Genomic DNA, 26064 nt, shown 5'->3' on the forward strand with positions numbered 1-26064 from the left:
AAGAAAGCAGACGTAAATAGTTGCTGATAATAGGGGACGAATACTGTTGGTCTCCTGTAATATTCATAATATTCATGAAATCCAATTCCTGGAGACAATAGAAAGGACTTGGTGTTGCCTATTAGGAGTTGAAGTTTTTGCCTATAATTTTAATTTATTTAATTAAATTTCTATTATATATTAATTCTTTTACTGGTTATATTGCGATACACAAAATGAAGCACTTAACACCAAAGTCATTCTTTACATTCATAAAGTCTTGAACCCTTTTACATCACATCAAAATATACAAAATATGCAATTGCATGCCTCAAGTGTTCAAAGCTTTTTACAAGTAGTAATAAAAAAATAATAATTTGAACACCATTTATGGCTCCCTAATGCCTAGGGTGTTTACCAAAATAAGACACTAATCCCAAGTGATTGAACACTATTGAAGGTTGCCTATTGCCTAAGGGTATTAATCAAAATAAGACATTATTCCCATGTGTTTAACAAAATAATTTTTCCATTAAGTTTTCAGGCTCAGCAAAATACCCTCTGATTGTTCAGGGTTGGTATTTATCCTAGTACTAGGATTTTGTTTCTCCGAAATATTAGGTCTTGTGAATTTGATGAAGGAATGTTGATACATGCATAATTTTTGGACAGAATTATGTTATTTTATACTATTTTTGAGTATCAAAATTTTATCTAGAGGAGACTATGGATTTCTGAATTTGAACCCTCATACATTTACGTGACCTGTGTTTTAATGACCAAATAGATGGATCAGTAACATATAGGCAAAGTGAACCGTGTTTCAATGACCAAATTATAAGCCTTGGAATCAGCAAACTCTCGCGATCACGAACATGTAGCATTTTCATCCATGACTGATAAAGGAAGTCGCTAATTTTTTTCAATGAACAGCATTTGGGATTGCTACTAACGTAATGACGACGACAATGCTCTTTATTTAACCAATTACTCACATCACAGAGGGAAAAAAAAAAAAAAAAACACGTAAAAGCTCCCATGTTTACTAAGGACACAAAGCCATGGATATTTGATGACAACGACATTGTTTAATTGGTAGCATTTTGCAGATGAGGGTGGTAGCATTTTGCAGATGAGGGTGGCAGCAGTTATATTTGACCAACTTGGTCTCCATGGGGTCTTCACAGGCTGGGCAGTCCAAATACATTGGGGAATTTCCAGCAATCTGAAAGGTGATGCAGGAGAGTTCATTTTTCCCAGTTATAAGACTGTCATTGTACTTGGTGAAAGCATGTCCCCATTCTTCCCCAAAATCAATTATGTGTTGCTTCCAGACAGAAAATTTCTCCGGGGTTGTGAAAATAGTGTTACCTAACCAGTGGCGGACCTATTAAGGCGCAAGGAGGTGCAACTGCATCTTCTCTCGCCGGAAAAATCATTGTAGGTGCTTCAAATTACCCATTTACTCAACTAGTGTACAAATTACCTTATTTCCATTTACTTTGTCCTTTTACTTTTACTTATTTTTATATTACTCTATTTACTTAAGTTTGCAATGTAAATAAGGAAGTATCCCCCATTTGGATTCAAATAAAAATACTAGAAAACCAAATTCCCACCAAATCTAAATATAAAAAATCGGTTTTAGTGCAAAATAAGATTTAGGCTAAAAATGATGGCTCATTAAGTCAATATATACTTTATACTAAAATCCCATAAAATCAAGTTTTCTTATTTGATATGTAAGGAACAAAAGCTGTCAAAAATTATCTTGAGAAAATGATTATTCCGAAAAATCATTTTTCATACTTAGTCAATATTGCACCTCCACTAAAAAATTTATAGGTCTGCCAGTGTACCTAACCACAGGTCACCACTGTCCATCTTTTGGTAAGCATAATCCATCCGCCGATATTGTCTTTGTGTAATTTGTAAGAAAGTAGCTTGTGGACTTCTTTTGGATTTCGACTATTTCATTTTATTTTTATACGATTTAACTTCTAAAATTCACAATAATTAAATTAAAAATTAGAAAAATACAACAAAAATTCATATGAACTTCTTCTGACATTCTCTTCACCGTAAAGCTCCAAAAGAGGACATGGAAGAAGTGTCTTCTAAATTGACATAGTCTGATGTAGCTTCAACATTATTGATATGGCTTCAATTCAGTTGTGGCAAGGTGTTTGATGAAGTTTCTATAGCAGATCCGTACGAAAAGCTTTAAGCAACTTGATCCTAGAGGGAAGTTAACTGTAACATCCCGCATCGATCAACGGAGAGGGGGTGATGTGCCTTATATGTACATGTCTACCTCCATCTAGTACGAGGCCTTTTGGGAGCTCATTGGCTTCGAAGTCAGGGGAATTCCGAAGTTAAGCGAGTTGGGGCTAGAGTAATCCCAGGATGAGAGACCTACTGGGAAAGTTGTTCGTGAGTTCCCAGAAACAAAACTGTGAGGGCAGAGAGGGGGCTCAAAGCGGACAATATCGTGCTATGGCGGAGCCGATTCGGGATGTGACACTAACTGTACTTATGTTGACCATTTGCAATTCAAAGCAAAAACATATATGTTTAATGTGAACACCCAATTAGGTATAAATTGATATTAACCTGTTGGAGAGCAAAAATTTGCAAAACGCATCCATATTGGATCTTCAAGCCTGGCTTGAGCTTCATAAGTTAGCGTCAACACAGCTCCGAAATGATCACTGAAGGGAAGATGAGATAAAAGCTTGGATACCCTCGATGCACCAAAAACCATGTGCACGGGGCCGAAATGGGTAACAGATTGTTCATTCTAAAATGTGGTGCAAAAATGTGGTGTGGGATTGAATTTTGAGTGGGTTTTGGGGAGTGTAAAAGAAGAGAGAAGAGAAAAACATGATTGATAGCTGAGGCATGACGACTTTGCTGATAGCTGTTTCCGAAAATTAAGGGTGTGGAGCTCGAGGAAAGCTAGAAGGACGTGTCGACATAATGATAGAGGCAAATCCTGCAAATCCGGTAATTTTGGGGACGGGTGGAAAGCTAGACGGATGTGGAGCTTGAGACTCGTAAGGACGTTTATAAAAGAAAATTAAGGGAGAAAAAAAATCACAACTTAGAAAAAAAAAAAAAAAAAAAAACCTAGCTTCACCAATTTTTTTCCTTCCCATTTCTCTCGATCTAAACCTATCTCCTCCAACTCAGAAATAAAATGGCCTATTCCTTTCCATTTTCTCTCAATCTAAATCTAGCTCCGCCAACTCATACATGGGGGTAAGGAGCTACACCAATGTAGATGCCCTACTTTGCTTCCTCACGAGGGCTAGTTAAAGTAAACAACTCATTACTCCTTAACAACGATGTTGCCATTGGAGTTATGAGGAGTTTGGTAACTCCTAAGGATGTGTGCATGCTGTGAACAAGGGATGACAACCGGGTAGTGAGCAATGCCATAGCACTAAGCGTGTAAAGTGCGGCATCTGTCGCAAGTGTGGGGCATTGCCTTATTGTGAAATCCCAGGAGGTGCATGTATTAAGAGCTCAGTTGGTGGCAGAGCGAAATGTGGTTGAAAATTGTCAGAGTGTTATAAGGAGCTTGAAAAAGGAGAGGGCAAAGACGTTGGAGGATAACCGACGCAAGCTTGAAATATTGCAAGACGAGAATCAAAAACTATCAATGATGGTAGATTTTCACTCTCAAGACATGCAAAGTAGCTAGAGGCCCTAGAGCGACTGGGTAAACACAACCAACGAGATCACGACACAAGTTGTGCTCAAGCAAAGAGTGTGATCTTTGGGGGCTCATTTGGGGGCTCAAGTGATGAGCCCCAAGAAGCAATGCATGAAAACCCAAGAGAGGAGGTCCATAGGGCCAAACTGAAGGCTCCTATTGTGGAAACAGGAAGCGCGCCATGATGTTGTTGGTTTTTTTTTTTTTTTCGATTTTTTTAAATTTTAATATTTAGTGATGCAATACCTTGCTTTTTTTAAAAACAAAAATCTGAAATTTTTTTCATTAAAATTATTGTTATTAGTTTTTTGAAACCTTCCCAAACTTGCAGTAAGCATTGTCGTGAATGTTTGAAATTTAGGAACAAACAATGTTGTAAACAAGAGTTGGAAGGAACATTGAAATGACTCAATGAAATTTTTTATAACACTAAGAAAGATTCTAATTGATCACACAACTTAAAAATAGAGATTAAAATTTATATGTAAGTCTAAATAGATATAACATGAAATACACTAACCTGTTTCAAACATGATGAACAAGATGAAACTGAACTAAACTTGAGAAAACCAGAGACTTTCTCCTAGAAGCCAAGAACTCTTTCAGCAGTAATTCTAATGGGGTGAATATCTGTATGCTTATTTTGTGTGTGTGTCGGCTCTAGAAGGAGCCTCCTATTTATATGCATATCTCTATGAGTTTAGCCCATCAATGAACTCTTAGAGATAACCTTAATGCTTATAGGATAAGGTAATCTTAATCCTTATCAAAGTAGGAATCCTTAAGCCTATTAATATATATCTAGAACACTTATATTAGGCTGCCATATCAGATAGGAATAGACTTTCTGATAAACCATGAGTTCTTAGGAATCCTTATTCGATTAGAAGATCACTTTAGTGGTTTAAGACAGTAAACCATCTTACATTCTCCCACTTGATCAAATAATCGATCGAAGCTCATTGTCATCACTTAATGGCCATGTGAAAATCTACTTCTATCTTTATTCCTTTATCAAGCCACTGTCATAATTGATAGTTCACAAGAGACTGTCAAAGCTCCTTAAATATATAACATCTAAGACTTTTACAACCACACATATGAACTAACAACAACACATAAGGCTTCCAACTGGATTAAGATTGAAACAGTTATGATTATACTGTCAAGTGTAATCAATCATAACTGGTTTAGCTCACCCTTAATGACTGCCAAGGTCTTAAAAACAAAATCAATCAATGACCCATTCATAGATTCAAACTGTGAACAAATTGCTAGAACAGTCACAGTTTGGCCTTAATCTATTTGTCATTTAATGAACCAGTATATGCTAGTAATATAAGACTTCAAAACATTAACATAACTGAATCAAAACTGTCTAGATAAACTAGTTAACAAAACAAAATAAAACTGCAATCACTTTAACTCCCACTGACTCCCACTGACTTTAAGCATCAAAACTTATCAGCAACCCCATACTTGCAACGTGCCTATGAAAAACATGATTAGGCAAGCCTTTGTTTAGGGATCTGCTATCAGCAGTTCTGTACCTATATGACTTAAGGCAGTCACACCATCTCGAATTTTCTCCTTTGCTGATAAGAACTTTAAATGTTGATTCCTCATACCAGATGACCTTTTATTCCCATTTGCAAAGTATACTGCTGCACTGTTATCATTCCATAGTTGAATAGGCCTCTGTATTGACTCCACTATATTTAGCATTCACATAAAATTCTTGAGCCATATTGCCATGGAAGTGGCTTCATAAACTGCCAAGAACTCAGCTTGCATTGTAGAGGTTGACACATATTGTTGTTTTACACTCTTCCATGCGATTGCACCTCCTGCAAAAAGAAAAACAACACCTGATGTGCATTTTTGAGTATCCAAGCAGCCTACAAAGTCAGCATCTGCGTAGCCTTCTAGCTTTAATTCTTCAACTCTTCTATAAACCAGTTTATACTCCTTAGTCCTCTGTAGGTACCTTAACACTTTTTTCCCTGCAACCCAATGTGCCTGGCCTGGATTGGATTGAAATCTGCCAAGAACACTGATACAGAATGCAAGGTCAGGTCAAGTACAAACCTGAGATGAGGCTTCCTACCAATGAGGCATAAGGCTTGTCCTGCATCTCTATCCTTTCTTGTTCAGTCTTGGGAGACTGTTCACTACTAAGCTTATCACCCTTTGAGAATGGAACATCACAGCCTGTGCAATTTTCCATATTAAACCTCTTAAGTATCTTCTCAATATAAGCCTTCTGAGATAAACCTATCAACTTTCTATCTCTATCTCTGCTAATTTTGATTCCCAGTACATAGTTGGCTTCTCCTAGATCACTCATATCAAAATAAGTAAACAACATTCTTTTGGTGTCATGTAACAAGGACAAATTACTGCTTGCTAAGAGGATGTCGTCTACATATAAGAGTAGAATAATAAAATCCTTTCCATTGAACCTCATGTAAATGCATCCATCCACTGGATTGTCAATGAAACCTTGATATTTTATTACCTCATCAAATTTAAGATACCACTGTCTTGAAGCCTGTTTTAAACATAAATTGATTTCTGCAGTCTGCATACTAAATTCTCTCCCCCTTTTAAGACAAAACCATCTAGCTGTTTCATGTAAATCTCTTCAAGTAGATTTCCATTTAGAAAGGTTGTCTTGACATCCATTTGATGCAAGTGTAGATCAAAATGTGCAACCAAAGCCATGATAACTCTGAATGAGTCTTTTGTTGACACAGGAGAAAAAGTTTCATTATAATCCACTCCTTCTTGTTGCGTGAACCCTTTTGCCACTAATCTGGCTCTGTATCTGTCTATTTTCCCTTGTGCATTCCTTTTAGTTTTGTAGACCCACTTGCAGCCAGTAGGTTTAGAACCTGATGGTAATTCATCTAAACTCCATACACCATTCTTGCTCATCGATTCAAGTTTAGACTCCATGGCTGCAAACCAATGTTGATTTTTCTCACTTTCCATGGCTTGTTTATAAGTGGCAGGATCTTCTATGGTGTTGATGTCAAACTCATATTCTTGCAAATAGACAAAATAGTCATTTGGTAGAGCTGGTCTTCTAGTTCTTTGGGATCTCCTTAATTCCGTGGTCTGAGGTTGTTCTGGCAGATTTAACTGCATTTCAACTTCTACATTTTGATGTATTTCAACTTCTGCATTTTGATGATTGTTTAAGTCTTCATGTGCAGGTGAGATTTCTTTATTCAAGTTGTCGAAACTCAAGATAGTCACTCCCTTTTCTTTATTTCCAGCTTCTGCATTTACATTGCTTTCTATTATTTCTTCAAACTCAAAATCTGTTGTATCTGTTTCTTCCTTCTCTTCTTCAATGAAAATAGCCCTTTGTGTCTCCTCTGGTGGTGTGATTTGGGCAGTAAAATCTGTAGCCTTTTGTCCTGTCTGGATATCCCACAAAATAACAACTAATTGTCTTTGAGTCAAGCTTCTTTTGCATTGGATTATAGATTTTTGCTTCTGCTCTACATCCCCAAGTTCTCAAGTGATTGAAACTTGGTTTTCTATTGCACCAGATTCCATAGGGGGTTTTGTCAACACTTTTAGTAGGTGTTCTATTAAGCAAGTAATTTGCTGTCTTCAAAGCTTCTCCCCATAAGAAATTTGGTAGTGTTGTGCAACACATCATGCTTCTCACCATCTCTATCAAAGTTCTATTTCGTCTCTCTAAAACACCATTTTGTTGTGGTGTTCCAGGATTCGTATACTGAGCCACAATACCTTCTTGTTGTAAGAAAATGGCAAAAGGTCCTGGATTTCTTCCTTTCTTAGTGAATTTTCCATAGAACTCTCCACCTCTATCAGACCTCACTACTTTGATTTTCGAATCTAGTTGGTTCTCAACCTCTGCTTTGTAAATTTTAAATATGTCCAATGCCTTCGATTTTTCTGCTATTAGATACACATAACCATATCTGGAAAAGTCATCAGTAAAGGTTATAAAATATCTGTAGCCATCATGAGTGTTGACTGGAAAAGGGCCACAAATATCAGTGTGTATCAACTCAAGTAATTTTTCACTCCTTACAGCTCCTTTCTTTATGAGGTTTGTCATCTTTCCTTTTGTACATTCAATACATGTTTTATCCCTTTCATGGTGGTCAAGTGGTGGCAACATAGATTGCTTGCTTAAGAGATTCATCCTTTCTTTTGAGATATGTCCTAGTCTCTTGTGCCAAAGAGTATATGATTCTGAATTGCTTAACTGTGTTGTGCTTATGACATTTAACATTTCAGTGCCTTGTTTTGGCAGTTTGCAATTCAAACGAAACATTCCATCAACAATTATGCCATTACCAACAACTCTTTTATTTCTTGAAATAGAGAAACCAAATTCATCAAACTCAAACTGTAAGTTTGATTTTACAAGCCTACTAACTGATAAAAGGTTCCTTGTCATAGTAGGAACATAAACAACATCAACTAATTCCAAACAAAAACCAGATTGCAACTCTAGATTAACTAAACCAATAAAATCTACTTTAACTCTTTCTCCTTTCCCACGAACACCTTCAAGTCATCCTTATTTGGCACTCTCTTTGTTTTGAACCCCTGCAAGGAATTTGTTACATTAACTGTTGCACCACTGTCTAACCACCATGTATTGGATAAAATTTCAAGTGAATTTGATTCATAAACCACAGAAACTGAGTTTTTCTTACCTTTAGCCTTTTGCTTGTCCAACCAACGCCTGTACCTTCTACAATCCCTCTTCATGTGACCAAACTTTTTGCAGAAAAAACATTTCAGACCTACTGGACCTGTCCCTTTGGTAATTTCATCCTTCTTCTGCTTCTTGTCTGCATATTTGGATTTATATCCTTCCTTTGGCTTGCCTTTAAAATCCTGCACCAGATTCACATGTTCCTTTGCATTATCATTTCTAATGCTTTGCTCTTCCTGCACACATATTCCTATTAGATCAACCACTGTCCATATTTCCTTTTGAGCAATATAAGTAGTTTTCAAATGCCTATAAATGCTAGGTAGGGAGTTAAGAGCAAAGTGCACCATCATGGCTTCATCTACTGTAACTTTCAGAGCTTTCAGTTTGTTTCCAATTTCGACCATGTTCAGAATGTGAGTCCTTATGCATCCTTCTCCACTATACTTAAAATCTGTGAGTTTGCTCCTTAGTGTACCTATCTCAGCCTTTTTGGAGCTTTGGAAATTCTCTACTATTGCCTCAATAAATGCCTTTGCATTTTCAGATTCTGTGATGTTGCCCTTTACCTCCTCTGAAATTGATCTCCTCATGATTAAGATTGCCATTTTGTTAGCCTTAGTCCATTTTGCAAACTTGGTCCTAGTTTCGACAGATGCATCAGCTGCTGGTGTGGCTGGTGCTTCCTCAGTTAGAACCATTTCATAGTCCAATAAGCCAAGAGCTATTTCAAGATCTTCTCTCCATTTCTTGTAGTTAGAGCCAGTGAGGGTCTGGATTGAATTGTGATTGATTGTACAGGTTTTTTAAAACATTAATACCTTAAATAATTTCCCCAAAAGACTTTAACTTAAACATACTTAACTCACATCTTTACATAGAAAGTTTAAGTACGTCCATTGACACTGAAATACAAACAGTCATATAATTCTTTGAACAAAAGTTGTCCACATCTTTGGATAGAGGAGAACTTCTGCTATTTTGTAATTGTGCATATTCCATGTCGATCCATCATAGTCAAAGCTATATCAAACTGCTCACATCTTTGGACGGAGAGCCTTTCAATGTGATCTGAACTATGATGCCAATTTGGATCACTTACTTTGAATGTAGCTATCACAGAATGATTGAGCCGCTTTGGCTTGCTCAATTATCCAATGGCAACTGCAAACTTGATCAAAAACTGTCAAGAACACGATAAAGTCAATTCTTTATACTGTTATCATGTTCTTGTGGAAGACGGTGAAGGAGAAGAGAGGGAGTAATTCTAGCAAGAATGCATCTAAATTTTTGGAGGAACTTTCAAAGCACCAAGCCATGAGAATTGAAATGGACTTGAAACAACAAGAGCACGATATAGCTATTCAACTAGAATATGCAAAAGAAAGGAAGTATGTACGCAAAGAAAGGGAGTATGTAGGCGAACAAAACATTGAAAAAAAAGATTGGGAAATCATGGCCATGGATACAAGCCATATGTCTCCTGAACCAAAATAATTTTGGAATAGCTAGAACGAAGGGATGTTATGAGACGAAGACTTTTTCGTGACGATGGACCTAGCAACATGGATTGGTTAAATGATGAAAACCATTAAAATAGTTTGCTTGCCTTTCATGTCTTAGTTTACTTGCCTTTCATTTCATTGTATTTTTTGTTTTGTTTAATTCATGTATTTTATTTTATTAGTTATATTGATTTTCTTTTAGTGAATAAAGAAAATATTCAACAAAATTCCTTTTTTTTCAAAACATTCCATACATAAAAAGCAAACCACAACCAAAGCATAAAAAATAAACAACCCACAACTAAAGCGTAAAAAAAACAAAGCATAACTACATAATAAATTAAGAGAACATCTTCACTTCACTTCATTCACTTTCACTGCCTATAAATGCTCCATCAAGTCAACTTGACGGCGTTCATGAATATACGACGCTTGCATCTCCGTGTAGCGATCAATCATACGGGGCATGAAACTACCGTCTCTAACCAACGGTTCATGCTGCACTGGTTCTCCATTTGGTCCCACTGGTTTTCATAAATTCGTGTTAGGCCGTGTCCATGGGATTTGGTCCATACACTTATTAGCATCGTAATCATATTCATCTTCCACAATCATGTTGTGGAGGATGATACAAGTCATCATTATACTCCTAAGCACCTCCTCGTCAAATAGACGCCCCCCGCCCCTGATAATAGCCCACCGGGCTTGAAGGATACCAAAGCACCTCTTAACATCTTTTCTGTACCTCTTTTGATAGCCAGCAAAAAGATTTTTGTAACACCCCGACCCCAAATTTCTCCAAATTTAACCCTTAATTAATCAATTAATTATTTAAGGGTATTTTAGTCATATTTTTAACCGGAGAGAGTTTGGGACCGTGACTTGTATTTTTGGATAGGTCGTACTGAGACGAGTTCATAGACACGTAGTGGGCTCGAATCGGAGTTGTAACGAGAGAGATATGGTCAAAAGAAACCCAGTGGCACAACCGTAAATATTTCAAAATGAGATTTTTTATAAAAATCTGGTTTTCTCTCTCTCTCTCTCTCTCTCTCTCTCTCTCTCTCCCGCGACTTCTCTCTCTCTCCCGTCGGCCCTCTCTCTCTCTCTCCTCGTATCTCCGGCCACCGGCCGCGGCTGCGGTCGGGACCGGTGCCAAAAGGACCGGCTCGGCCTCGGCGTCACGACCCAGCCCTCCCCCGAGATCGGCCGCCGCTCCAGCCGCTGGAAAATGGTGATTTTCGCCCGAAACTTCGCCGGCTCCGATCTCCCTCCTCCGGCCACCATTTCTGGCGATCAAGGTATGGAAATTCATCCCCTCTGCATGTTCTAGCTGATGGTTGGGTAGGAATTGATCGATTTGTAGCGTAGACAATTCGATTTTCGAATTGAAATTTGGCCGAACTTCGGCCGCCATGATCGGCCATTTCTGGCCACTTTTTGGGGGTTGTCCAAGAACAAAAGTGACTCCAAATTGGGTGTTTTACCTAGGGTAGGAGTTTGGAGTCTCGGTTCCAAGATTTATCGACGGACCGTTATCGCTTTGGACACCCGGTCTGCCCGCGCGTGTGGCGGGTCGTGGGCGAGGGTGGTGGCATGTCTCTGGGCAGTTTTGAGGTCCTCGTGCCGTCACGAGCGCGTAGGATTTCGCGGATCTCAATTCGGACGTCGTTTGACTATCGAACGGATATCGCCTATCGGGCGTTATCCGGGTTCGATAGGTTGGGACCGTTGGATGGTCTCGAAAATAATATATGTTAAACTAGGTATTTTTAGGATGTGGAGGAATTCACGGATCGTGAATCGGAGCCCCGGATGTTCCGATTTAATAATTTAAAGATTATATTTTATATTAACCGTTAGGTCGTGCGATCGTGAGCGATCCGACCGTCCGATCTGAACCAAACTTGCAGGACGAGTGTCCTATACCTTATAGAACCCATAGGAACTTTCGGATCGGAGTTTGGAGGTCGTGGTCCCCATAGGCCCGTTTGACCAGAGTTAGGGTAGTTTGACCATTGGTTGACCGTGAGTCTCCCGAAGTAATCTCATCTTCCCAGGGGGATTATCGGGTGCTAGACAATTGTTGGGATTTACGCAATATTAGAATTAAATATAATTATATGGTTGTACAAGGGTACAACAGAGTCTAGAATGTCAGTTGGAGTGCTATATGCACTACATCAAGTACCTCCCCGGATTTTGGATTCACTACGAGTACCATCAAGTGAAAGTTAGGTCCCACGTGGCGTAGGTTATCCGGCGTGCGGATAGACCCCATACGTGGCGTTGGTTGTACCGGCGTATGGGGAGATTTGTGATATGATGTTCAGGTCTCACGTGGCGTAGGTTATCCGGCGTTGAGACAGGCCCCATACGTGGCGTTGGTTGTACCGGCGTATGGGGAGATTGTGAGATACTGTGTTGAGGTCGCACGTGGCGTAGGTTATCCGGCGTGTCGACAGACCCCATACGTGGCGTTGGTTGTACCGGCGTATGGGGAGATATGTGATATGATGTGCAAGTCTCGCGTGGCGTAGGTTATCCGGCGTTGAGACAGACCCCATACGTGGCGTTGGTTGTACCGGCGTATGGGGAGATATTATGGTAGTATGGTATGGTCGCACGTGGCGTAGGTTATCCGGCGTGTTGACAGGCCCCATACGTGGCGTTGGTAGTACCGGCGTATGGGGAGATTACGTGAATTACAGAGAAAACGGATTAAGGTATTGCCTATATGTGGAATTAGGTTTTATGAGAGAACTACGTGTGGCTTGATCCCTCAAGGAGGGTACGTAGGCAGCCTAAGGTGTTAGGTGCAGCCGCAGACTAAATGTTAGTCATAATTTATATTTGAATTTATTATTGCCTTGTTTAAGGCATGAATTGACCTATTAGCGAGTTTGGTAGTTTGTTGAGAATTATGGAAGGCCGAAGGCCATTTATGTAAATTGCATGAATTTATATTGTGCATGCTGCCAGTTGGGAATATAAATTGTGTTTTTTTTTTGCAGGTATAAATTTTGGGAAATGTCCAATTTATAGGGGAGACTCTGCCGAAATTTCGGTAGAAAGTCTCGGTCTTTAGTAAGTGGGCCCGGCATCGGGGTGATGTCAGGAATTTCAAAGGGTTCGTCCCGGGTTTTGGAAAAATTCGGGGCGGGTCCTTTCAATTTTGCTTATGGGATCGGAGATGTGGAATTGTTTTAACAAATGTTGTCCACCTCAGGTAGATGCCATCAACTAGATAATACCCGTTCTGGTAGACGGTACTGTTGATTTCATATGTGATATTTGGGGCTTCACCTTTCAAAACATCATTGAACCCCGGGGATTGACCCAGGACGTTCAAATCGTTTTGAGATCAGGCAACTCCGAAGAAGGCGTGTCAAACCCATGTACCAAAACCAGCAACTGCTTCTAGGATGATACTTTTATGCCCTTTTCTATTTCCATAATCCCCTTGCCAAGCAGTTAGACAATTTTTCCACTGCCAGTGCATTCAGTCAATGCTACCAATCATGCCAGGAAATTCTCGAGACTCAGCTTTTTTGGAGAAGTCGTTGCAGGTCCTTGGGCGTAGGTCTACGCAGGTAGTCTCTGATGTACAGAGTTGCCATTGCATCACAAAATCACACCAAGCTCTCCAAAACAGCGGACTTCCTCATCCGGGCAATCTCATCCACCTGATCAGCAGATGACCCATACGCCAACATTCGTATCACAGCTGTGAACTTTTGCTCGGGAAGAAGTCCCAAATTTCCAGCACAATTTTTCTTTTGAACAAAGTACTCATCATAATTGCAAATATCATGCATGACTTTATTGAACAAATGAGATTGCATTCTATAACTCCCTCGAAAATGAACATCAGAGTACAGAGACTGTAGGATAAAATAATATTCTAGAAGATTCTTACCCCGAGAATGTCTATCTGTCCACATTCGGGCCACGGCTTTCTCATGAACCATGGTGACTCTGGTTTTTTTCCTCCAGCAAAGCAACTGCTATGCCAAGTTTCTCATCTAGTTCTCTCTGCGCCCTTTTGCCTGCAGCTCTCGTCTACGCATTCTTTCTCTAGTTTTTCGCTCTTGCCTCTCCAAAACCTCTTGCATGTCTATCATTGAGAATGGAGAATGAAATCTAAAATTTGAGAAATGGAAATGTAGAGGAGATTTGGTGTGGGAGTTATGAGCTGAACCTCTGGTTTTATAGAAAAATTTAGACAGATAGATATGACACATGGCGCAATCTTAGAGGGTGAAAATCTTATCTGAAATTTGAAATTTGAAATTTATCTGAAATTTGAATTTCGAAATGTATCTGAAATTTGACATTTTGAATTTATCTTAAATTTGAATTTTGAAATGTATCTGAAATTTGATATGAATAGTATTGACACGTAGGAACCCAAAAATCTTATCCGAAAATATTATCCAAATTAATTGTTTAAGTAAACAAAGTTGTGAAAAAAATTTAAAAAATGAATAGTATTTGCCATGACAATCCTAAACTACTAGAAACACACTTTACTGAGATGAGCTAGGGCAATCACTATTCACGTGAATAGTAGCTGCCCTAAGGCTCCCCTTAGCATGGTAAGGGGTTAACTGGTGGAAATGCTCTAAGGGTCCTAGTGTTCTGGCGACAAACCTGGCCAAAAAATTTCGTCCCCACAAACTTTTGGACAAAATATTGCTTCCTTTGGCGACAAAACTCAATCGCCGAAAATTGATGCAGACAACTAATTTCGTCGACATAACACCACTCTTTTGTTGGGTGACCTATGTTGACAAAGTGTTTCGTTGCGAGAATGATGTTTGGGTGACAAATCAGTGGTTTGTAGCCATAGCTAAGTTTTCTTGTAATGCAAGCTAAAGAAGAGGTTTTCCATGCCGGCCCAGAAAGTCTTCTCAGTCTCCAATTCCTTTGTAACACTAGCTAACCCAATATGCATTTTCAATTCTATCTCAATGGCAAGCTTTGCTTTTGTTATCTTACTGCACAAGTCACTAGTCATTTTCTGGTTTTTGCCTCCAATGAAGAAAGTGTTCCTTTGGTTTTTCATCTGTTGCAGCTCATTTAACAGAATAAATACTTATTAAATGTTGCACAATTAATACAAAGTGCTGCTATTTATACTATATTTACTGACCATATTATTGAACACTTCTCTAATACATCTAGTTGTGACCAACAAAATAGACAAATTAAAATCATTAAAAGCATTCACAATGGGCTCCCTAAACCACCTCATTAGATAAACTTATGACTCCCTAAACTAGAGACTATGATTAGAGTTAAAATTTTATAGAGAGCTCCTAAAATAGCTTTTATATGCTTTTAGCTAAATTTTAACTAAAAAATAGAGAACATCATTGTAAATGCTCTAAGAGATATATTGACTGATCTAGGGCAAATGAGTATAATTTCCCCTGCTTTCTACGAGGGAACGCAATGCGGCCATTGATACTACAAATGTAATAGCTCAAGCTCATTTGACAATATGTTCCCCTTAAACATGATTGTCATGGGGAAGAATGTTCGAATAAAAATCCTTGAATAGGATGAGGCAAACACAGAGAGCTAGAAAGAAAAATCCATAGATCTGTACACACACACGCCTACGCAATTCAACTTTTTCTGTCATGCATCTGTCATAATCTTCCTTAAGCTTCTGGTGGATTTCATTGATTTTCAGGGAAAGCTTGGGTAGATTTTCCGACTCCTCCCTGTACAATATTTGGTCGTGATACACAATTACACAAATACATTTTATTTATGTACTGTTTAGGTATAGGAAGAACAAAAAAAAAGTATTTGCCGAAGAAATTTTCTTGCATGTATATATTGTGCTGATTAAATGGAAGAAACTTACTTATCACTGGTAAGACGGTTGATCTCAGCCGTACAAGCTACAATAGTGTTGATTGTCCAAAACACTGCCATTGGGATTTTTTTCATTGCAGTGGTCAATGTAGGCACATCATTTGGATTGTAGTGTTGTAGAAGATCCTCCAGCTTAACGATGTAACCAATCACATGATATGTTTCCATGATCAAATTGTTAAGCTCAACAACCATAGCCCTGCGTTTCTTTAGGGTTTCGTGTTTGATAAGGATCGGCACTCGCTTAAGGATTGCCACTGACTTGGTAAGTTTGTCACACTGGCCATAGTTCTGGGCAAGGTGCCAGAAATCTCCATATTCCAAAGCAAAGGCTGCTAGGGTTAGCACTGCCTTCGCTTCCCATGAAAACTTTTTTAGCTTTTTAAATATTGCTTCAGTCCTTAAAGGGAGGGAAACTTGTTCACCATCCCTACATGATGACATCTGAAATTTCATCGCAATTTATACTATGATAAGTCAATTATGTTATTGTGCGCATATAGATCCAAATCCAATAATTTATGGTCTATATGCGTTCTCCAGAAAAAGCATAAAAAATAAAATAAAATAGACTTAAAAACAGATATATAAAAACGACAATTAAATATTACTATGGATGTAATATGACCTGGCAGCTAATGGACTTCAGAAGGCATAATGGAGAGATGAAGTTGTCGTCGGAGTCGTAGACTGTCATGTCAGGTGCAGTGTGCTGCAGAAAATAAAAATGATGAGAATTAAGTCATCAGTGTACCAAAAATACTAGTGTTCTAATACATACTAAAACTCGGTCTTGTTTGGTGGGCTGGATTAGACTAGATATATTCAATTAAAATAGACATGGCTCCTAGTTATCGTTTGGTGAGCTTAATTGTCAATATGGAATCCATGTTCCAAATAACTATGGCTCCAGAACCCAAGCCCAGGTGTGGGTTTAGAATCCGAGTCTTTTCTAGAGAGCCACCCCGCCTCTTCTTCTCTCTTCTGTCGACGAGCACGCCTCTTCTCAGGTTCTTCTCTTCACCTCTTGCCTCTCTCTTTTTCTCTCTCTTCCTCTCTTTCTCTGTCTTTGTGATTTTCTCCTCTGTTTTTTTTGGTCGAGCCCCCTTTCTTCTTCTCTTCTGATATTTCTTCTCTGATGCTCCCTCATATTTCAACCAATCTCTCTCTCTCTCTCTCTTGGAAATAGGAACAAGAAAAATTGAAGGAAATGGTGGGTTTGAGGAGTAGGGGAAAGGAGATCTGGGACCATAATATTTTTTTTTCATTTTCTGGGTTCTGCCCCTAAACTCGGAATCGGGGGCCCTTTCCTTCAAAAGTGGAAGAAGATATTTGTAGCATCATGTCTGTTTGCTGTTATGCTAGATCCATTGTTTCTCTACGTTCCTATGATGAAAGATGATATCAAGTGCATGTAATTTGACATAAACTTGAAGACAGCCGCTCCTCTTTTAAGATCATTTACTGTTCTTTTCTACATATTTGACTTATATATTTGATTAATTGTGAAATTTTTTTTTTCATTTTATGGGTTTTTGTGATTTTTTTTTTAAAATATAAATATTGGTTCTGTAATTTGAAGCGCTTTTAATTCATTTTTTATGATATTAAATAATTTAATAAACAGTAAATTAATTTTGAATTTATTTATAAAAAAAAAAAGAAAAAAAGAAAAAAAAGAAATCCAATGCTGTCCAGTTTGGCCTTCCAAACAATGGACTGGACTTAAGTCTAGTTCAGTCTAGTGCTTTACCAAATAATTCAATAGGACTTGAAGTCCAATTCAGTGCAGACTAATACTTCAAATTGAATCCTAATCAGTCCAGTCCAGCCTATCAAACAGGATCTAGAGGTACTTACCTGTAGAATATTATCGACGATGGAATTATTGGCTGCATCATCAATGATGTTCCCAGTGACTGATAAAAGATCGCGAACGTTAAAGCTGAGCTTGTTCTGGTCAGGAAAGTGGTTTTCATGAACAACAGTCCTGATTTGGTCTTCAGAAACGTAAGACTCAGCCCTTTCAACCCGGATGTGCTCCTCATGAGTCACGGTGGTACTAATATCTACTCCTTCCTTATGGGTAGAGGACTCAACTGTGGCATTCCGCGCTTTGTTTTTAGGCAGGCTTGTCATGATCGATATGGCAGAAGAAAGAAGAGAGAAATATCAGACTTAGCGCTAATGGACTTTTAGTCTTGGGGTGAGTTCAGTTGAATGCCCACTGCCCCTATTTATAGTCCCACCCTGCAATGCATGCCCACTCCCAACTTACCACGTCAATATTTTGGTAACTTTTCTTCTTTCTTTATTATTGTACAGTCCATTTAATGCTTTTGCTGCCACCTGGCCATTATGCAGAAATCACCGAGTGTTGCCATCAGCCAAAAATTCCACTACATGTGTAATGCATGAACTGAAAATTCCACTCATTTTAATTGATACTTGTACGGGATTCAATATATGTGTAACACATGAACTGAAAATTCCATTAAATTCAATTAATACTTGTACGGGATCCAGTACATGTGTAACGCAGAATCAAAAATTCTGTTAATTCAATAAATACGTGTACATGTACATGATCAAAGTGGTCCCGGCGCCACCTCACTTTTTTGTTTTGGTTTATATCAACATTAGTGCTGTTTAGACATTTAAGACAGTAGCTGATGACCTTATATACGATAGTTGACGTGATCATGTTATATCAATTAATGAATATTATCATGTCATATTAGTTGTTGTTGATAGTATTATAGGTTGGAGATGCTTGTGGAGAGTTCTCTCTAATAACTGAACTTGGGATGAGAAATGGCACAATAATTTTGGAGTGTTAATGTCTTGAAGTGAACTCTATGATTTCCAGCATGCAATATAACTCTCCTTTTGAACTCTATGATTAATATTGATGTTCTTTTACGCAAATAAGTGACAGAATTGTCAAAAATTGTACACCCCTCACGTGGGAATTGATTCAACTACTGATCAAAACGATGGATCATACTTTTTATGTTCTTTGGAAATTTCTTATTTGTCATGTTCCTTGAGGATTGGTATCATATGGATCAGGTAACATCTAATTTTGGACTTGCTAGCTACCAAAAAAAAAAAATAAATAAATAAATAATCCATTCGGAAACAATTGGAAGTAGTTGCCAAAGGTCAAAATTTGTTACCTAAACATACAGTCAACGAAAAATTATCGTTGCAAACATCATTGTAGTATGCATGTGTCTTAATGGAATACGCAACAAGATAACAGAGTTGTTGCTCAAGCACTAATACGACGTGTTGGTTGTCTTAACGAAAGTTGTTGCCTTTTCTCCTCCTCAACAACTTTCTTGTCGTTGTGTGTCATGAAAAGAAAATAGACGTAAATCGTTCCTGATTATTATAGGGGACGAATACTTTTAGTCTCCTATAATATTCATGAAATAAAATTCCTAGAGACAATAGAAAGGACCTGGCATCAGGGGCGGAGCCACACTAGGACCAGTGTGATCCTGGGCCCCCACTCAAGTTTTTTTATATTTTAAAAGTAATATACTGTTATGTATTTTTATATGTATATTATTTCAAATATTTTATGTTTTGATATGTACCCATATGTGTTGTAGCGGACCTATTAAGGCACAAGGAAGTAGTTCAAATTGCGCTCTTGCTCAGCTGATGGCGGTGCACTCCAAGTGTACAGATTACTTTATTTCCATTTTCAACATTTACATTTAAGTAAATGTCTTTGTCCTTTTACTTTAATTTATTTTTATATTACTCCATTTACTTAAGTTTACAATGTAAATAAGGAAGTACCCCCTATTTGGATTCAAATGAAAATACTACAAAATTAAATTCCCACCAAATCAAAATATGAAAAATCGGTTTTAGTATAAAATACGATTTAGGCTAAAAATGATGGCTCATTAATTCAATATATACTTCATACTAAAATCCCAAAAAATCAAGTTTTCTTATTTGATGTGTAAGGAATAAAAGCCGCCAAAAATTATCTTGAGAAAATGATTATTCCGAAAAACCATTTTTCATATTTAGTTAATATTTTTTCATGTATGATATGAATGCATGAAGGGGCCTAAGATTTTTTTTAATTTGGAAAATGTTGATTTTTTTTCTTTCTATTGGGTTTAATGAGGGAAAAAGCTTTAAAGATATTTGCTAAATATCTACTCTTTTTCTATCTCTTGCAATTTTTCTTGCTTATAATGTATTTGTCTATCCCTTTGTCGAGAACAATTATGATTGCAACCAATAAGCAATATAGTTCTTGACATATGTGATATATATACAGTATTTTTTGTGTGTATTGTGAATTCGAATTTTTGATTCTTTATAATTTGTAGGAAGCCCCCACACACATAAAATCCTGGCTTCGCCACTGCCTGGCATTCCTTATTACAAGTTGTAGTTGTTTTATTTATATACTACTTTTAAGTATTTAAATTTTATCTAGAGGAGACTATGGATTTCTGAGTTTGAACCCTCATACATTTACGTGACCTGTGTTTTAATGACCAAATAGATGGGTCAGTAATATATAGGCGAAGTGACCCGTGTTTCAGTGACCAAATTTGGTATTGCTACTAATAGTTGTTTTTCTTGTAGTGTTTCAAGCAATATAGATATCCAAGAAAATAAATATATTCGAGCAAGCATGAAATTAAAAGCACGTAGCATATTATTCAAAAGATGAACAAATAATTTCGTACAGGAACACTGAAAATTATTCTACACAAAAAATTAATCAAAATAAAAACTCAATCAATTAAAGAACACACCAAACATATACCAATTAACCACAACAAAATTCATAAATTAAATCAATATATGTAAAAATAACCAATTATTCAACAAATCAATACATACATCATCTAATAAATCTATAACCTATAATCAAAGTTCAAACCATCAATTTCACCTAAATAATTACGAATTTGATTTCAATTTAATTAAATATATCATACTTCAACATTAATTTAGATTTAGGGTTTAGAAATTAGAACTTACTTGAATTGAATTGTAAATTTTTACAAAAATAGTGGCAGCGACGGGGACGGCTAGTGGTGAACCGCAGTTAGCACCTTTGGCGACGGCGGCAAGGGAGGAGATGGTGCTGGTGGAGCTCTTGGGGAGATTGAGGTTATGGTTGCTGTTGAGGAGAAATATGAAAAATGGGATTTTGGAGGTCTATTTTCAGGTCTATGCTGTTAAGAAGCTGCTGGCCTTTTTTTATTTATTTATTTTAGTCCTAGCCCAAAACGATGTCGTTTTGGCTAGATCATTTAAAAAAAATTGCATTGGCCAAAACGACGTAGTTGGGCAAGCAGTTTTAAAAAAAAAAAAAAAAAAAAAAAGAAACCCCAACTGCCCACTGAAGCTTCTTCTCCTCCATGGGGTCACTTCCATAACTACCAAAACTAGTCCCTACCACTAAAATTCAGATCTGCCATGGGGTCGTCTAACCCTATGGTGGATCCGCCATTGTGTAGAGCTCACGCATCCAATGGTATAGAGCCACATAGTTTTAAATATAATATAATATTTTTTAAAATATTTTTTAAACTTAAAATTAAAAAAAAGTAAAGTAAAAGCAACTTAAATATTTTTATATATTTTTAAATATCTTTCATGCTATGTTCAAATAGAAAGAGAGAGAGAGAGAGCTACATGGTTTTAAATATAATACAATATTAAAAAATATATTTTTTAAACTTCAAATTTTTTTAAAAAAAAGTAAAAGCAACTTAAATATTTTTATATATTTTTAAATATCATTCATGCTCTGTTCGAGAGAGAGAGAGAGAGAGAGAGAGAGAGAGAGAGAGAGAGAGAGAGGAGTCGGTCTACAAGGGGGGAAGGGAAAGATAGCACAGGGAGAGTGAGAGAGAGAAAGAGAAGGGAGGAAGAGGAGGGAGAGAGGAGTGGGTCTGCGAAGGGGAAAAGGAAAGAGAACACAAGGAGAAGGAAGGATAGAGAAAGATATTTAAAAATATATGAAAAAGATTTAAGTTGTTTAAATTATTTATTTATTTATGGAATTTAAGTTATAAAAATATTTAAAACCACGTGGCTCTATACCACATGTGGGCTCCACACATGTGCCATATCATCAATCTAACATAAAATTTGACGAAAGCTAAAGATAGGGACCTTTTTAATGTGTGAAGGGTATCCTTAAGGATCATTAGTGTCACAAAAAAAGTCAGGGACGAAATGTGATAATTTCGCAAAGCTCAAAGATCATTTGTGATAAAAATAAAAATAAAACCTTTATTATATGAGGAATGCTAGTAACGTTCTCTCTAACCTTCTCTTTTGGACCTTCTCCCTTTTTCTTATGACAAGTGTCACTTTCCTTATACTTAAAACAATGTCATTAATGCGTCATACAAGCTAGTTTTTTTTTTCTTTCCAAGTTTACCCTTTAAAAATGTATTTGCTTTTATGTTTCCTTCAATTTATCCAAATTTTGTTGCAACTTCCTTAGCACATTGTTAAAAATTAAATAATAATAAAATAAAAAAACATCATATTTTTTTTATTTTTTTTAAAAAAAGTTTGTTTCATTACATTGTTATCATCTTTATTTTGTTTTTAAAAAAACACACGTTCTCTTTGTAACATTTTTTTTAAAAAAAACTGCATTTTTTATTTTCTTATTTAATTTTTTAACGAGGGGGTAAGAAAGTTGTTAAAAAATTAGCTTGTTATTAAAACAAATTAATACATTTAATAAGAGTAAACTTGGAAAACAAAAACTAACTTGTGTGATGCATTAATGACATTGTTTTAAGTGTAAAAAAAGTGACACTTGTCATGAAGAGAAGGGAGACGGTTCAAAAGAAAATGTTAGAGAAAAGATTTGTAGCATTCCTTTTATTATATTGACATGCCCACCCACCCAACCTCTAGTACGTTCCCTCTTAGAACACTTCCACCCATTTGTCATGGTAAATGGTAAGGGTAAGTAAGGGCAGTTACTATTCATATGAATAGTATCCGCCCTATTATTATTATTATTTTTTTTTACTTTTCCACCCATTGTCAATTGTCATGGTAACCCGAAAATAATTACTATTAAAATGAAATTAATTTTATTTATATGTACGAGATTAATAAATAAATTTTTTCAACGTATGTATAAAAAAAACTTCTGAATTTTTGATAATTTTTCAGAGTTTTGTTTTGATTTTTTTTTAAAAAAATTTCTTCGCTGATGTCAGCTCCTTCAGACAACAGCCCAAACTATTTTGACTTGGGGCTTTACCTGGCTTGATGGACCCCAGCTCTTGCCGGGACTGGATGTCACCGCTGGAACTTATTTTGAAAGATCAGGGCCCTTTTGCCTGGGCTGGGCTGTCCGGAACTGCTCTTACGCCTATCCATTTATAAACATCCATCCCTCCTCTTCGAATCTATTCGTCCAAAAAAATCCTCTCCGAACCCAATATGTTCCTTCCCCTTATATGCCAAGAGAACAAGAATAATTGACCAAAACAAATAAGAAGACCGAGAATCAAACGTGGGCTCATCAGCTATAGCACTCTCCCTCATGTGCCCTCGATTGCTCGTCTGCTGTCGGCGGTCAGGTTCTGTTCTGTAGCAGCGACGTCCTCTATCAGGTACTGTTCTCTCCTCTGGAACTGAGTCGTTAAATCTTTCGTTCCAGATCCAGATCGATACCGTACCGCGATTGGGTACGCTCGATACAGATCAAAATTCGTAGGGGGGTGAGCGAATCCAGACACATTGGAGGAGTTGATGTGTGCTCAAACTTGGTTATCAACTTTGTAAAAACATTGTAGCTTCGAAAAAGGGGCATTTTCTGTATGACATCAGTTTCCTATATTCCATTCTAGTTCTCTTGATTTTTTTTATTTTTTATTTTCATTTAATAACATCCTGGAAATTTTAACCAAACGCAGAAAGTCTCATGCCTTCCTCTTTCAGACAAAGCCAATGGCTTTTCTTCGCAGCAGCGTTTCCCTTAGCCGTCTACTAGCAACGCTGATGCTCCTGATTATTCTAGCAGCCGAGAGGCGGGTCTGCATCAGGATCCCAGAACGGATCATTGAAACAGCAGGAGACGTACCCAACAACCAGTCCTTGAAAACAGCAGTTTTCGCTCTGGGAAGCTTTTGGAGATCTGAAGCTGTCTTTGGGTGCTTGAATGGGGTTGTACAGACCACTGTCGGTTACGCTGGCGGATCCAAAATCAACCCTGAGTACAGAAGCTTGGGTGATCATGCTGAGTCTGTCCAGGTCTCTCTTCCATTTTTCCTGTTGCTTTTAGATTTTCATGAATGGGTTTTTACCCTTCTTTTTTGGCTTGAATATAATGAAACTATCTCCAAGCGGTGTCTTTTTGTTTCTTGTAAAGTTTAAGAGCAGTTGAATCCCTGCAGTTTTTAACTTTGTGGGCTTCTTATCATTTATTTTTACATACATTTTACTCTCTTTTTGAATGTTTCAGTCACATGTGTAATTCTATAAATCCTGAGCAGGTTATCTACGATCACAGGCTGATTAGCTTTAGGCAACTTTTGGAGATTTTCTGGTCAAGTCATGACTATCGGCAAGTATTTGGGCAAGGTCCTGATGTAGGTAACCAATACAGGTAAAACTTATGACAGCACACAGCAGTTTCTTGCATAACATAAACTCATAACTTAGAGTCCTTAGTGATATTTTTTCATATATAAATAGATCTATCATTTTCACGAACGGAACTGAAGAGTCCAGATTGGCTGCTGTGAGCAAAGAGAGAGAACAAACTAAGTCAAAGAGTAGCAGTGTAACTACTCAAATCCTACCACTTGGAACATTTTATTCTGCTGAGCCTGAACATCAGGTACAACTCAATATCCTTTCTCTTCTCCCAAAACTCTTTACGAGGGAATGTTGTTTCAGATCTTTGTATTGTAAATCTTTCCTCTTCGTCAACTTGCTTAAGGGAGTCTCTTTGGAGATGTGAAAAAAAGAAGAAAAAAAAGAGATCTTTTGAACTAGATCCTAAATTTTTTGAATCCTTAGCTAACATGTTTTTAAAATGCAGAAGTTTGAGCTGAAGCGTAGGCCATTTCTTCTCCAATTAATTGGAAACTTGCCTGAAGAGGAACTTGAGAGGTCAAGATTGGCTGCAAAACTGAATGGCTATGCTGCAGAGCTTTGTCCTCCAAAAATTCAGAGGCAGATTGATGCAAAGATCAATGAAATTATTAAAAAAGGATGGCCTATTTTGAGAGACTTGTAGGTGGCCCATAATTTAGAATTTAGACAAACATGCAGCATGCTCTATCAAGTTCTCACACTTGTGCACCATTTTATCTGCCTGTTCATCCCAATCTGTAGGATAGAGAATCCAATTGAGTTCATTATTGAGTAACCCACCAGTGTCCCATGCCCCGTCATCATGTTAAGTTTATATCTGGTTTTTGCAGGTTTGTTGACCTCCTATGGTGTATAGTATCCTCTGATCATTCATTCGAAATCTTATGTTGTCAACAGTGAATTTTGACCACACTTTCATGCATTTAGGCAACAGCCAACTTGATCAGTGGTCCAACTTTACAGTCTGTAAACATAAGTTTCATGACCAATTGTCCAAATTTACAGTTCTGCAAGAGAATATTCTCCAAAAATTTAGTTTGTTCTTGTCTGAATTCACGATCCCATATGTCTCCATCTGATGGACAGGTATTTTTTTGTTCTGAGAAGGATTGACAGTGTTCTTTTGAGGTGAGGATTTGGAATATGGAGTGCAATTATTTCAGTTCAAGATTGATCTGTTCGAACATGTCTCGTTCAACTTAAGTGTGTTTAGTCAGTATGTGGAGCATTATTCATACTTCTTCTTTTTATTTGGTTCAGAGATTTGAATGGCAAAGTCTCCCCGTACTCACATGTGACTCATGTTTGGGGTACATAGGATTTTTGCACATTTTCTCTCCACACATTTTGTGTATTTTTATGAACATCACGGAAGTGTTTCTTCAAGACTTCCCCTGTTTTTGGGGTCAATCATTTCACTGTGTTCAAAGAAAGTCTCATTACACAAATCGCAACTGTAAGCCATTGCACAAATGAGATGAATGGTGAAAACAAAAACCAAACAATAAAAGGAATTGGAGAGAGGAGAAGACTTGGAACAAAATTCCAACACGCACAATTGAGAAACAAGTCAAATGAGATGAATGTTGAAAACAAAAACCAACAAGAGAAGGAATTGGAGAGAGGAGAAAGACTTG

General features: G+C 37.3%; 1 protein-coding gene across 3 annotated transcripts; it reads left to right on the top strand.

The window, feature by feature from the left end:
- Positions 1 to 23173: 23173 nt before the first annotated feature.
- On the top strand, positions 23174 to 25840 carry LOC117612788 (peptide methionine sulfoxide reductase A5-like). Of its 3 annotated transcripts, none has more exons than XM_034341431.1 (5): positions 23174 to 23439; positions 23768 to 24079; positions 24322 to 24434; positions 24524 to 24668; positions 24873 to 25840. In XM_034341431.1, exons 2-5 carry the CDS (start codon positions 23777 to 23779, stop codon positions 25068 to 25070), a joined length of 759 nt encoding a protein of 252 aa, XP_034197322.1. In that variant the 5' UTR covers positions 23174 to 23439; positions 23768 to 23776; the 3' UTR covers positions 25071 to 25840. The 3 variants fall into 3 exon arrangements, with proteins under 3 accessions (XP_034197322.1, XP_034197321.1, XP_034197323.1); XM_034341430.1 differs by having other exon boundaries at positions 23175 to 23439; positions 23743 to 24079; XM_034341432.1 differs by lacking the exon at positions 23174 to 23439 and adding an exon at positions 23452 to 23644 and having other exon boundaries at positions 23743 to 24079.
- Positions 25841 to 26064: the final 224 nt, after the last annotated feature.

The sequence above is a fragment of the Prunus dulcis genome, unplaced genomic scaffold, assembly GCF_902201215.1.
Source record: "Prunus dulcis unplaced genomic scaffold, ALMONDv2, whole genome shotgun sequence".
Classification (NCBI taxonomy): domain Eukaryota; kingdom Viridiplantae; phylum Streptophyta; class Magnoliopsida; order Rosales; family Rosaceae; genus Prunus; species Prunus dulcis.

Bases quoted from the DNA above. Each gene is read 5' to 3' on its own strand.
- LOC117612788 (XM_034341431.1), top strand. From the start codon at position 23,777: ATGGCTTTTCTTCGCAGCAGCGTTTCCCTTAGCCGTCTACTAGCAACG. The intron at 24,435-24,523 runs GTAAAACTTATG...ATATATAAATAG, and splicing joins GATGTAGGTAACCAATACAG to ATCTATCATTTTCACGAACG. The intron at 24,669-24,872 runs GTACAACTCAAT...TTTAAAATGCAG, and splicing joins CTGCTGAGCCTGAACATCAG to AAGTTTGAGCTGAAGCGTAG.